At 39.5% G+C, this 12,217-nt stretch overlaps 2 protein-coding genes across 3 annotated transcripts in view; both read right to left on the bottom strand.

The window, feature by feature from the left end:
* LOC145552788 (uncharacterized) overlaps window positions 1-12,217 on the bottom strand; it is a 176,204-nt gene that overhangs the window by 41,427 nt on the left and 122,560 nt on the right. The gene's annotated exons all lie outside the window — the stretch shown is intronic.
* The window catches only part of ssbp2a (single stranded DNA binding protein 2a), a 66,642-nt gene that overhangs the window by 29,474 nt on the left and 24,951 nt on the right, over window positions 1-12,217 (bottom strand). For both annotated transcript variants that reach the window (XM_008418873.3, XM_008418874.3), the window contains exons 2-4: window positions 3,882-3,954; window positions 1,052-1,113; window positions 790-874 (exon numbers count right to left, since the gene is read on the bottom strand). In XM_008418873.3, coding sequence (XP_008417095.1) covers window positions 790-874; window positions 1,052-1,113; window positions 3,882-3,954 — 220 coding nt within the window. The remainder of the gene's footprint in view (window positions 1-789; window positions 875-1,051; window positions 1,114-3,881; window positions 3,955-12,217) is intronic.

Here is a 12,217-nt window from a genome sequence, read left to right as displayed (position 1 = left end):
CACTGATATATCCTCAGTGATATATTTTTTAAATTAGGCTGAGTCTAATCAGAAACTTAAAACATTTCTAGTATCATCAGATTGAATCAGTCGTTTTTGTTTGTCGTTTCCCTATTCTTGTTAACTATCCCAGTGCTCTTTTGCTTTTCCCTCCCCAGGATATTTGTTTCACAGGGCTGAGGTTATGCTGCCCTCCAACTTTAATTCCCAGAGCCAGAATGACATCATCACAATGCTGCCTCATTCAAGGAGTGCCTATTCATCACCCTGATCATCATCACCAGCATCAGCAGCTTCACCTGCATGCACACTCATACGCAAAGCGCACACACCTCGCTGGAAGCAGATAAAAGACATGAGAGCCTCTGCCAGAAGCAGACAACTGCAAGCCGCAAAGAAAGAAAGGGAGAATGAGGAACAAAGAGCGAGAAGATCCTGCTGGGGTAGGCAGAAACCCCTGACCTTTGCACTTAAAACAATATATCTCAATGAAACCTCCGTAGACAAATCTGATGAGTCAGACTTTAGGCTTCAGAGGGAAGAACAACAACATGAAAAGAAGAAGAAGAAGAGAGAAGCCCTGCATCCCGTCTAAAACACAAAAGACGCACAATTCCTCCCTCAAACATCCAGAGCTCTGTGTTCGAGTTGCAGAGCGCTGAGCATGATTATTTGCATAATCAAATATTTCTGTTTTGTTTTTCTTTACATGCATGTGAGCATCGTTTTGTGCTTTAGCGACTTGTCTTTGACAATAACCTGAAGTCAGAAACATCAGTGCAGACTCACGTAGTCATGGAAGGCCTTGGCTTCACTGGAGTGTTCACACGTGTCTCTCCTCTCTGGAGCTGCACAGTAAAGGTCCCAGAAAACACTGAAACACACAGGAAGTGATGCAGAGTCAAAAAAATAAATATCAAGAGAGAAAGAAAAAAAAAACCCAAAAAACATAAGGTAAGAAAAAAACAGTTTGACCTTCTTTAATGTCAGAAAGGAACCAGAGAATGTTAACACATTTGCTTGAAGCAGTTCATTTTAAAGGCAAACTTACCACCACCATGAATGGAGGAACCCTGGAGGTTCTCCTAACGTGATGTTCTTCTCCCATCGGATCTTGACAGACACAAAGAGAGAGAGAGAAAAAGAGAGAGAGGGAGAAAGAGAGAGAGGTACTTCAGAGACATCCTGTGTATAAAACATGTCTGACATCTGAGTGACGTGCTCTAAAGGATTGAAAAGGGTGCAAGGAAATATCTATAAGATGTGCCATTAGGTAATTATGTTATGAATCTCTTGGATTCAAGAGAGGATAAGTGGGCCTATGTGTGCCCTCGAGCTTATCGACACATATTTGAACGCGTGCGTGCACAAACGAGTGTGTGTGTGTGCGCGTGAGCATGTGTGTGTGTGTCTCTTGAGTCAGAGTGTGAACAGAGCATAAGGTCAGAGACATGTACCAGCCTGAGGAATCCACTCAAATCTCTGAACAACCCCCCCCCACACACGCACACAAATCTGGAAGCTCCACACCGACTTTAATTTCACTTTCAGATCATTTCGATGTTTAGGCTTTTCCAAACGTATGGCCTGTTTCTATCCTAGCTTTAATATGCAGTTGGACGTTATTTACTTCAGAAATGATCTCCATCTTGAAGATAATTCATGTTGACACACAAAGACCACAGTTCTGGATCTAAAGAACACAAATCCGTGCAGCCATCAGTGGCAGACGACTCCAATAAAGCCTGGACACTTATTATGTCTGAGGATGCCTCTCAGACCTTCCCCTCCTTGAAATGTTTTATCAGTGCCAAATAATAAAACTATTGTACCACCTGGTCCACCAGCAGCATGACCAAGCACTAGAGTAACAGGAAAAACTGAATCACCACAGTTTCAATCAGACTGTCCTGACCTCAGTTCTCGAACAGATGATGGAATGGCATGCTTTGAAGTCTTTCTCAGGGAGGGTCAGGAACTGCCTCCATTTGTTTATTCCACATTCTTTGAGACCCAGCAAGCAGTTTCGGTAAGTTCATCTGTCGGCTCGAGATACCGGCAGGACATTTTCCTTAATACTTGGAAAAAAGTAGTTCATTTTATTCTACCACTGACTAAATAGCAGAAAATGTATAATTGTAGGAGCTTCAGCTCAGTCCAAATAAGATTACAGGCAGTTCATGTCAGGACATTCTCTTTCACGCTGCCGTCATTTGCAGAACGTTTAAAAGAAAGCACGGTGTGTGCCCGCATATCCTGTTTTTTTGTGGTCTGAACTCCTTGGAGTTTCTTTCATTTACCTCCGACGTGCTACAGTGAGATTCCCTCAGCGTGATTACTGGCAGATGTCGACAGGCGGTTACGGTTTTCTGTCTTACCCTCCTAAAGTTTAAGCTTACAGTATAATATACCTGAGCTACGGTGTTAAATTTAAAAGCAGATTTTTTTTTCATACTGCTGCTCTATTTGGTTGCGATATAGCATGTTAAGTGTGGACATGAGGGCCTGATTCGCAAATATCATTCAGGTGTCTTCGAGGAAACACACTGGATAGCAAAAGAGAAGAATACACCGGGTCATTTGAGCCACACATTTTCCTGTTGCAATACACTTCATAGATTTTGGAGTGATTCCTAAGTTAAATCATCTGAGATTTAGGGATTCGAATTCAAGAAACTATATAATGATAATGTACAGCACTAAAAATCAACTGGTTTCATAGATGTGCTCACTGTCTGCTCTGCATCTTTGTTTCTGTTTGTAGTCATAAAAAATAACATTTTTATAGAAATGATCTTAACCTTTAGGTTAAGATCATCGCAACTTCGCCTTCCAAATCGCAACTTTTAATGTCAACATACCTACTAGCACAGAAAGCTTTTATGCAGTGAGCCTCAATTTGGTCATTTTTCTATTATTCTCTGTACATTCACAGTTTTTTTTAAAGTGTGTACTTTGGAAAGCATTTCTCTTGGTATACATTTCAGTCATCAAAAATGGGAGAGATTTGTAAAAAAATGCAGCAGAAAATATTTGTTTAAAAAATATCAGCATTAACATGGACAGTGCCTTAAGCAGTAAATCCCACTAGTCCAAAAGGAGATGCATTTTAGCTAAATGCATACCCAGTTCGCTTGCACTGGTGAGCATGTGAACTGTACATCAGCAGCTGTGTTTGTACTTTGTGCATCAATAGCTAATGTGTTCCCACACTTGAATGTAACATCAACCTATCCTTTGCACCTTCTGCTTTTGCAAAACTGTGGACAATTGATATGGCAGAGAGGAAAAATTGTCAGTGTGAGCACACACACAGACACACACACGCACACACACACACACACACACGCACACACACGCACTCATGAAGTCAGAGTGATGAGAGTCAGTGCCAGCTGATGAGGTAACCTTTTCCACCCCCTTCTCTCAGTTGCTCTTGTCCCTCTGGCTGATGTACAACAAGCCTCTAGCTGCTGTCTTCTGCATTGTAATTTGCAATAATTTACTCCCAGAGCAGAATGATCAAGTGGCCTCAGTTTCACCTCGTCCCCTCGTAACCCAGCAGAATTAAAGTGAAAATGAGGTTGCATCTCAGAGCAGACAGAAGAGTCATGGACATTGTGAAAGGCGGGGATAAAGCTGCACCCAAAACATCAGCTTTAGAATCACAAAACTCCTCTCATGCTCCAGTTCAAGCCAAACTAAATGCGGCGTTAAAAAGCCTCTTTGCTGCACCAACCTGCTGGCACAAGCCCAAAGCTGAGCTGATTCACTTCATTGTAGCGCGAACTGGACGTATCGAAAGAGACAACCCTGGAAACATAAAGTCTGTGGCCCGCTGCTTGACAGACACAAACATGGAAAGCATTTTTGTGACTTACCTCTGAGAGAAAGGTCTGTGCCGACTTCTGTGCTCCTACATGCAGCAGGTACTCATACACGTAAAGAGCCAACCTGTGGAAAGAGAAACGAGAGACGATGAGCTTCAGGTTGTTTATGAGGAGTGCAAAAGCTTTTATTATGGAGGCAAAATCGTTTGTTCTTTTGCATTTGGAAAATATATGGTCGTTTATAAAACTATTTATGCCACTTGAACGGGCACATTTTGTCACATCACAACCACAAACTTCAATTTAAATTATCGGGGTTTTACGGTAGAGACCACCAGAAAGTGGTCCGCAACTGCAAAAGTGGGAAGAAACATGTTCAATTACTCCCCTTCGCTCACTAAATAAAATCCAAATGAAAGTAAATGCCTTTCAAAGTCCCCAAATTAGAAAATAGGGTCAGTCTATGTGTTATTTAATCTCAGTAGAAATGGAGGCGTTATGTGAAGGGCTAAGCGGTTTGGCAGAGAACAAACAGTCTCATGAAGACCAAGGAACACAGTAGGCAGGTCAAGGAGAACGATTTGGAGAAATCTAAAACAGGTTATAAGACACTCTTCCAAGCTTTTAACATCTTAAAGGGCCACTGTTAAATATCTCTTCCAAAAACAGAAAAAAAAAAGCTGAACTGCAAATCCACCAACACATGACGGTGACTCCAGACTGGAGGATAAGGGCAATAATCAGAGAGGCTGGCAAGAGGCCTAAGGTAACTCTGAAGGAGTTCCAGAGATCAACAGGTCACATACGAGAAATTGTTGAATGGAAAACTCTTAGTTGTAAAGGCAAAGAAGGCGGCTATGCTGAAAGAAAGGTAGGTGTAAGAAGTCTCTGCTTTCTGTCAGCTGTACAGGTGACATGTGTAAGACCGTGCTCCGCTGTGATGAGAACAAAACTGAACTTTTCCTATAAACCACACAGTCAGGGAGAAGGGAAGATGGATGCAGCCAAACACAGGGTGCAGATGTTCTTACTTACAGATGAAATTGCAGCAAAAGGTAGTTTCACAAAGTGTTAACTTACAGAGATGAATACAAGACAAACAATTCCTTATTTCATTCAAATGTAGAACAGTGAATAATTTTTCCTCCAGATAAACAATTATGCGCGACTTTATTTTGATCCATCACATAAAAATCCTAGAAATGCGTTGTAGAGTCAAATGTGAGCAAACATCTGGATAAAAACAAGCCCAGGATGCAACATATGGTCGCGTAGACTCTTAATGGTTGATCTAAAATCAACACATAAAAAAACAAAATGAGGTTGTGATGATGCTGTGAAGACCTCATCTACGTGCCCAGTTGTCTACATGGACTTCCTCCCACAGGTTGGAACAGAGTGAGTATTAATTACACCCTTGATTTGTAAATCAATGATCCTCCCAGTGAATCAGTGCTGGTCCTTTCTTAAAAGCAATTTAAATGCCTGTGGGACAGGTTGATCCAATAGTCTATAAACGGTACATAAAAAGTGTTTGATACAGGATCCACAGCACCTACTCAGTTCTGTTAAAATCTATGTGATGCTTGGAATTAATAAAATATTAAAGGGAACAAAAATAAAGTTTACTCTAAATCAAGAAGTAAGTTAAATGACATCACGCCGTTTATTTTCTCTCAAGGAAGAAGATGTTAAATAGGTCTAAATATCAGATTTCAGATGCGTGGTACAGTGCTTCAGACTCCTTCGACATGTACGAAAGATATGTTGGAGTCTGGCTTAGTTTGTGATCATCAAACTGGCTGCTACAGCATCAGAAGAGAAAGAAGGTGAGGTTAGAGCGTTATTTACACCAGTCACATTCTCAGGGCATATCTATAATAAGCAGGGACATAAAGTTATAGCGGGTACATTAATAAAGTACCTATGGCACTACTGGAGAGACCTGAGTGTGTGTTCTTCAAAGTGCTTTTATTTCACAGCTACAACCCTCCATGCATTCAATTAGTTTACCTGAAAACTTGCAATATATTAACTGGTGTTTAAAGTTCAGATTTAGACTCAATCATTTTGCTATTGTCTACATAAAGTAAGAAAATTAGATGTTATGTAAAAAGAAATGTTCAACAGCTAAAACACGTTTTCGACTTTACAAAGCAGCACAAGCTATGACCTGGGACTTTTTATGTTTGTCCTTGTGTGTTGGTGTTGGTACTGAAAGTCATGAGAGATGTTCACACTGGGACGACATCTGTTCAGGAACCCCCACTGAAAGGTGCTACCAGCTTGGCAACCCTGATCCAGACTCTTGCCTTGAGGTAAAAATAAACTCAGACGACAGTCTGAACATTATCCCGCTTCTCACACAGGTACAATCCACCTCCGTCCATCTTTCTCTATCCCATTCTTCTCCATCTTTTCTCCTCCTCTCTCCTCCAGTTTGTTTTTTGGATGTTTTCCACAAGTTACTTTACTCTTATGCATTCTTTCTTTTTAAAGGAAGACAGAACAGAAGCTATCTTTGTTGTTGTCTTTCCTACTGTCTTTCATTCTCTTATTTCCTTTCCCTCGTGGCCTGAAAGTGATGTTTAACCAAAGAAACAGCGACAGGACATTTTACAGGGACAAGGTTAACGGAAAAATGAGAGGATTGACAAAACTCTTGACACCTTGTCAACTGAGCATGAATAAAAGATGTGCTCTTTTTTTTTTTTTTTTCCAAGGCACTGTACGGCTCAATGTTCAAGGAACAAACGTTTTCTGTCTCTCTGCCCTGCACATCGTTTTCCTGTCAACCCATCAAAATCTGTTCCCCCTCCTGTGAACCGCAGTGCCGACAACAGCAGCGTCAGTGTAGAACAATTTAACATCACTGATAGAGGTCACACATCTGCAGTGGATACTTTGTCATCAATGATGAGGATGCTGACAGGTTGCATAAATGAATTCGGTGCCTCAATGGGAAATATTAGGAAACAAAAGCACGTCCTGAGGAGGGATGCGGCGAAATGTATTTCCACATAAAAACACATCTCTGCTGCCTTGGAGGCAGACTAAGAGGTTTAACCTGTAATTGATTTCACAGAGTCTCCAGGATGTGACCTTTGCAATTATGATGGGCGAGAGGAGATGGATGTGAAGAAAGTCAAAACAGGTGAGGCCAGAGGTATGGATCATTCTGACACTGTAAAATAAATCAAAACACTAGTGAAGCGGAAATAAAAGATTAAATCACGCCTAAGGACAAAGGTCAAAAAGAGAAATAGTGGAGATGGACTGAAGTTTTGATGGATCTCAGATTTGCACGACTCACATGTTTGTGGTTATTTTGGCACTCTGTGAGTTTATTTACGTAGCTTAATAATTGTGATAGAAGTGGGGAAAAGGAAGAATAAATAACGTGTGATTATCCAGGGTTCGGTTTCAGGCTAAAGAGTTTAACTTTAGAGCTCAGCCATGTTAAAACATGGCATCTCACTGGCAGGCGTCAGGCTCTCCACACCGAGCCCACAACATGTTCATCTCTGAGACACAGAACCCATCTGCTTTGTGAAAGACATGTGGACATTACATGGTGTTTATACTCAACTGTTTCCACAGACAAAAAGGAAATTAGGAAATTCTTCCCGATATTGTGGCTGATTTCTTTCGATTTTCTCATGATTTCAAAATAAGGAAGAAGTCTGTTTGCGGTATGGCCTTAAACTACAGCCAGGTGGATCTACTTAACTAATATATTCTAAATTGAACATCATTACGTGAGATTTCCTAAACTGCCTGAAGGCATACTAGTCTGAGTGTGTGTAATCGTCATAGTTTAATTCTCCAAACGAATTATTTTAGGATTCTATAAACAAAAATGCCTAATGCGTTCCAATATTGTCAGAATCTGAGCTTTCAATAGTGGGGTCAAACCATTTCTTCCTTTAGTCTCTCTATTTTTTTATTTATCACAAGCCAACAATAGGAGAAGCTGATCCAGGAACAGAAAGTAACAAAAGAGTATACTTTGCTAGCATCCTGTATCTTCTAAACTTCACTTAAAGCTTTTAATAATTCAGTAATATGCTTTGAAAACAAAGCATATGTTTGACCCTTGTTGATCTGCCCCTTGTTTATGTGAACCATCCATGCTAACAGGAAAAAGTAAAGTACATGGCGCTGGACTGACAAAGCAGCGAGCAGAGTTAAGGTTTAAGGACAAGAGACGGGAAGAGACGTTGAATGTTAATAAGCTGCAAAATGTGGACGCATTAAAAGGAAAACAATTATTCTAGTACATTAAGCAAATGATCAACTTCAATTGTCTTAGCAAGCAACAGAGATAAAACTGAAGAATGTTTGTCTGTAATCTGTACAAGCTCTATAGGGCTTTATATGCTACCCAGATCTTGTGGAAGCACGTCAACGTTTTCATTATTACCCGTTCATCCGTGCAGTTTGTAACCGACTTATTTTCTCTCAAATTCCAGCAGTCAGGTTTTTAAAGAACATCCTCTACCCAGCCCTTAGCTGTAAATCTGACCCGACAGCAGCAGCGAGCTAAAACAGTCGGAGTTGATCTTAGTTTAAAGCATGCAGCTTGCAAAAACACTAACTGGCTTCTGTGCTGGGTTGTTTTGAGGCCAGTGGGCCGCTTTTGCTCTTACTGAATGGTTGTGCAAAGAGATTTTGAAGCTCAAACACAGCGTCAGCTTAAAGCAAATACATGAACTTCTTTTCCCAGGATCAGCATTTAAGGAGACCAGTAGATCACTGCTAATCAATTTACCGCTGAGGCGATCAAAGTCTGGCAGCACTTCAAATCACAACGGGCATTTGCTTCAGTGATTGGATTCGCCTGTTATAGATTAGGCCCGGATTATTTCACCCTTGTTAGAGATGAAATGGAAAAGCGATTATCTGAATCGACATGTTAAGTGACATATTTACAGGACCTGCCACTATGCTGACATAAGAAAATGTAATTAAATGCTTAGTGTAAGCAAGAAGAAAAGCAACAAAAGCCTGGAACAAATGCAGCATAAAACCAAAAATCTTTCTAAACAGGCTAAAATCCTATCAAACATTAATGTTGAATCACACATCTGTAGCCACGCTAAAGAAGTATAAAAAGTCATTTGAAGTTTAGTCGTTTTGCCAGTAGTAAGGGGAAATGATCTGTTCTCAAAGTAAGTCCTTTTCCCAATCTGCTCACCGTCCCTCCCTGCTTCCTTTATCAGTTCTGTTTCAAGACACCAAAACACTAAAACTCCTCCACTTGAGCAGAAAACTGACCCTCAACTCGTAGGAAGCCGTCCACCACTTCCTGGTGGAGAGCCACAGCCTCTGGCTGATGGAAGCTAAACCTCATGCTGGCCTCTTAATGCTACCGTCATGCAATTAATCAAATTCATTGTTCAATTTAGATTTTTGCTCCAACCAATCACAAAAAAACAACTTAATCTTAAAAAAAAACAAAAAATTATAATTATTTATTATTTCAGCATATTCCTTGTAGCAAATATCTTATTTTGCAATGTCTTCCGTCTGATGTGGCTGAAATCACATGCTTAGTGCAGTCGTTTTTTGAAAAGTCAGCAAAAGTGTACTTGGCACGAAGAGGAGCAACAACAGCTTCACAGTGAACAGTTATGAAATGAGGTATAGTCGCTACAAAACACAGCAAAAAGAGACCATTTCATAGCAAAACGTGAAAGCCAAACAACCAAAATGGCAGAGGAATGAAAGGCCATCTGTAGCAGCAGCATTTAGCAACCAAAAGAAGAAAGTGTGTGTCTTTCTGTGTTCAAACATTTGGTTTAAAGCCACAGATGCTTGATAATGTGCAAGATTTGCTACTCTGTGTTGTCTGCATAACTTGACAAGACAACAAATCTGTTCAGCAACTTAAAATTCATAGATGCAGGGATCTAATACGGAAAGTGCTAAAGTGTACTTTGCCAAAGAATGGCAGAGTATCCTTGCCATTCTTAGGTAAATATAACTTACTGAACTAATTTACGAACAGATTTGTTTAATTGCAAATAATTGCATATTTTGTACTATTTAATAGGGTTAGGGACTTTGCTTTTTACCAAGTGCCATATTTGTGTTATTTTTCCGTATCAAATGAATAATTTATTTTTAAATAATCATTAGTTTAATTTTAGCCTAAGTAAGCCTGATGGTAATTTTTTTCTTTAGTGGATAGGGCACCAAAATTGGCTCCAGCCCAGGGGCTCTCATCCTTATAAATCCAACCCAGTATGGGACCACAGAACAGAACCAACATGACAATGACTGGAGCAACAGTCATTGTCATGTATGGTGTCTTACATAAATTACCATATTTTCCGGAATATAGTCGCACCGACTAATTTTTTATTTTTTTTAAACTGGAAACTTACACATATAAGCTGCACCGGGCTATAAGCTGCTGGTATCTGCACCACTCTCGGTTTTAATAAATCTGTTAGGATGTAGCCCTCCGTCTCCAACGCCGAACCATGGAGTCGTTCACGCCAAGCTTACCAACTTAAAAGCGGCATCATATGAACTTCTTTGTGTGGTTTCCATGATGAGAGGGTATGACTTTGAAAACATTCATTCTTCGTGCCTGCTGCTAGCATGTGCTTGTTCTAAATGAAAATCAGCACTTTCTTCTTTGATTTCCAATTTTGACTTCCAATGATTCACTTCCTGCTAAAGAGCCCCCTGGTGGTTGAAGAAAAATCCACAGAAAGGCCGCACTGGGCTACAAGCCGCATGGTTCAAAGCGTGGGGAAAAAGTAGTGGCTTATAGTTCGAAAAGTACGGTATGTCTTTATTTCGGTTCCAGTAGTGCCCAGAACCAAACGGGACATTAAGTAAAGAGACAACAGATTCTCACATACGATAAAATTCAATGGGTTAATGAACTGTTACTCCTAACGCCTTCAGCTAAGTTTGCTAGCTAAAACATACAAAAAACAAAAACTGGTCATTATCTTAGCTGTTCAGATTTCTAGATATCCAAATTGTTTGAATTCAAAAGCTCTTTCACAAAATTCACAAAAACCTCTTTGTGTAGAGACTAACCTGTAATGTCTACACAAAGAGGTCAAACAGGTTCAATTCAGCAACCCCTGTTACGTCAAAGTATCCAAAAATACATTCAGTTTTTATATTTGGGTAAAATATACCAAGTGACTTATAATAATAGCCTATTGAATATAAAAAAGTAGGAGCACGAAATAGCCAGAGATTGAACTACACAACTCTCTTTGGGTCCAATATGGAGTAAAATTAGCAAGATATTTGACAGAATCAAGAGTGTTAGAGACCAAGATAAAGGGATGTGAGACAGAGGAGCAGGGATTAGAGAGAGAAGGAAAAATAAGATGGGTTGAAGGTTATGAGTGATATTGGGTGAATCCCAAGAGGAGTACTCTTTGAATCTATAAACTTTCATATTCTAATGTCGAGTATTCTCACTGAGCCGACTCTCAGTTAGCCCAGCATCCCTGCTGTGACCTCCTTCGGTAAATTAACACAAAGTGCCATGCTGCGAATACTCAGACTGAACCAGACAGCTTTTCTACTGTTTTCAAATAGGAAGAAAAAAACAAATGCTTGTCTCATACACAAATTAAGTACTGAAAACCATCAATATAGCAAGCTTCATCTATCTATATACAACAAACTTGCTCATATTTTCCTAAACAAATGCCATGGACTTCTTTAAGATGTGATTATAATTGCAAAATAACCTACATTTGGTGAATAAGTTATAAAATGCGATTATCTCTTGCATATTCATCTGACATTACTGTTTTTTTATTTTATCCATTCACGACAAAGAATAATGTCTACAGAATTATATTGTAAAGCATCTGCAGCAATGTTTTTGAAGCACTTTGTTTTCAGTGAACAACCAAACTAACATAACAAATCATAGAGAAGGTTCAAACTGAATTGCTAAAATCACCTACAGCAATGATTCTCAAACTGTGGTACAAGAATTTCAGGATCAAAGTAATACAAAATAACAATATCTGTAACAAACACAAAAATATATAATATTTGCTTAATCTGAAACTATTCAAGGGTAAGATATACACATTTACCCCTTGAATCAAGAAAATACATTAAATTCATCCCAACAGTGTTCCAGTTTCTAAATTTGAAAATCAATGGGATTTGCAAACTTATATGATTATTTACTAGACTAAAATTAGCAATGCAAGCTAATAATGTATTGCTTTGCCTTTTGTATTTTCAAACTAGGTGGCAATGAACACAAAGGTTTTAGGCTCAAGCTGGTGAAAAACCCCTGAATTTCTAATCTATAAATTTTATCTGTTAGGAAAAAAAAGGAGAGCATAATGAAACCACATTCTTTAGCCACGAAGGGCTATTTTTCACAT

The sequence above is a fragment of the Poecilia reticulata genome, chromosome 9 (genome assembly GCF_904066995.2).
Source record: "Poecilia reticulata chromosome 9, P_reticulata-male-v2, whole genome shotgun sequence".
Taxonomy (NCBI): domain Eukaryota; kingdom Metazoa; phylum Chordata; class Actinopteri; order Cyprinodontiformes; family Poeciliidae; genus Poecilia; species Poecilia reticulata.
The sequence above is the reverse complement of the archived record's forward strand: the minus strand, read 5'-3'. Positions and strand labels throughout refer to the sequence as shown.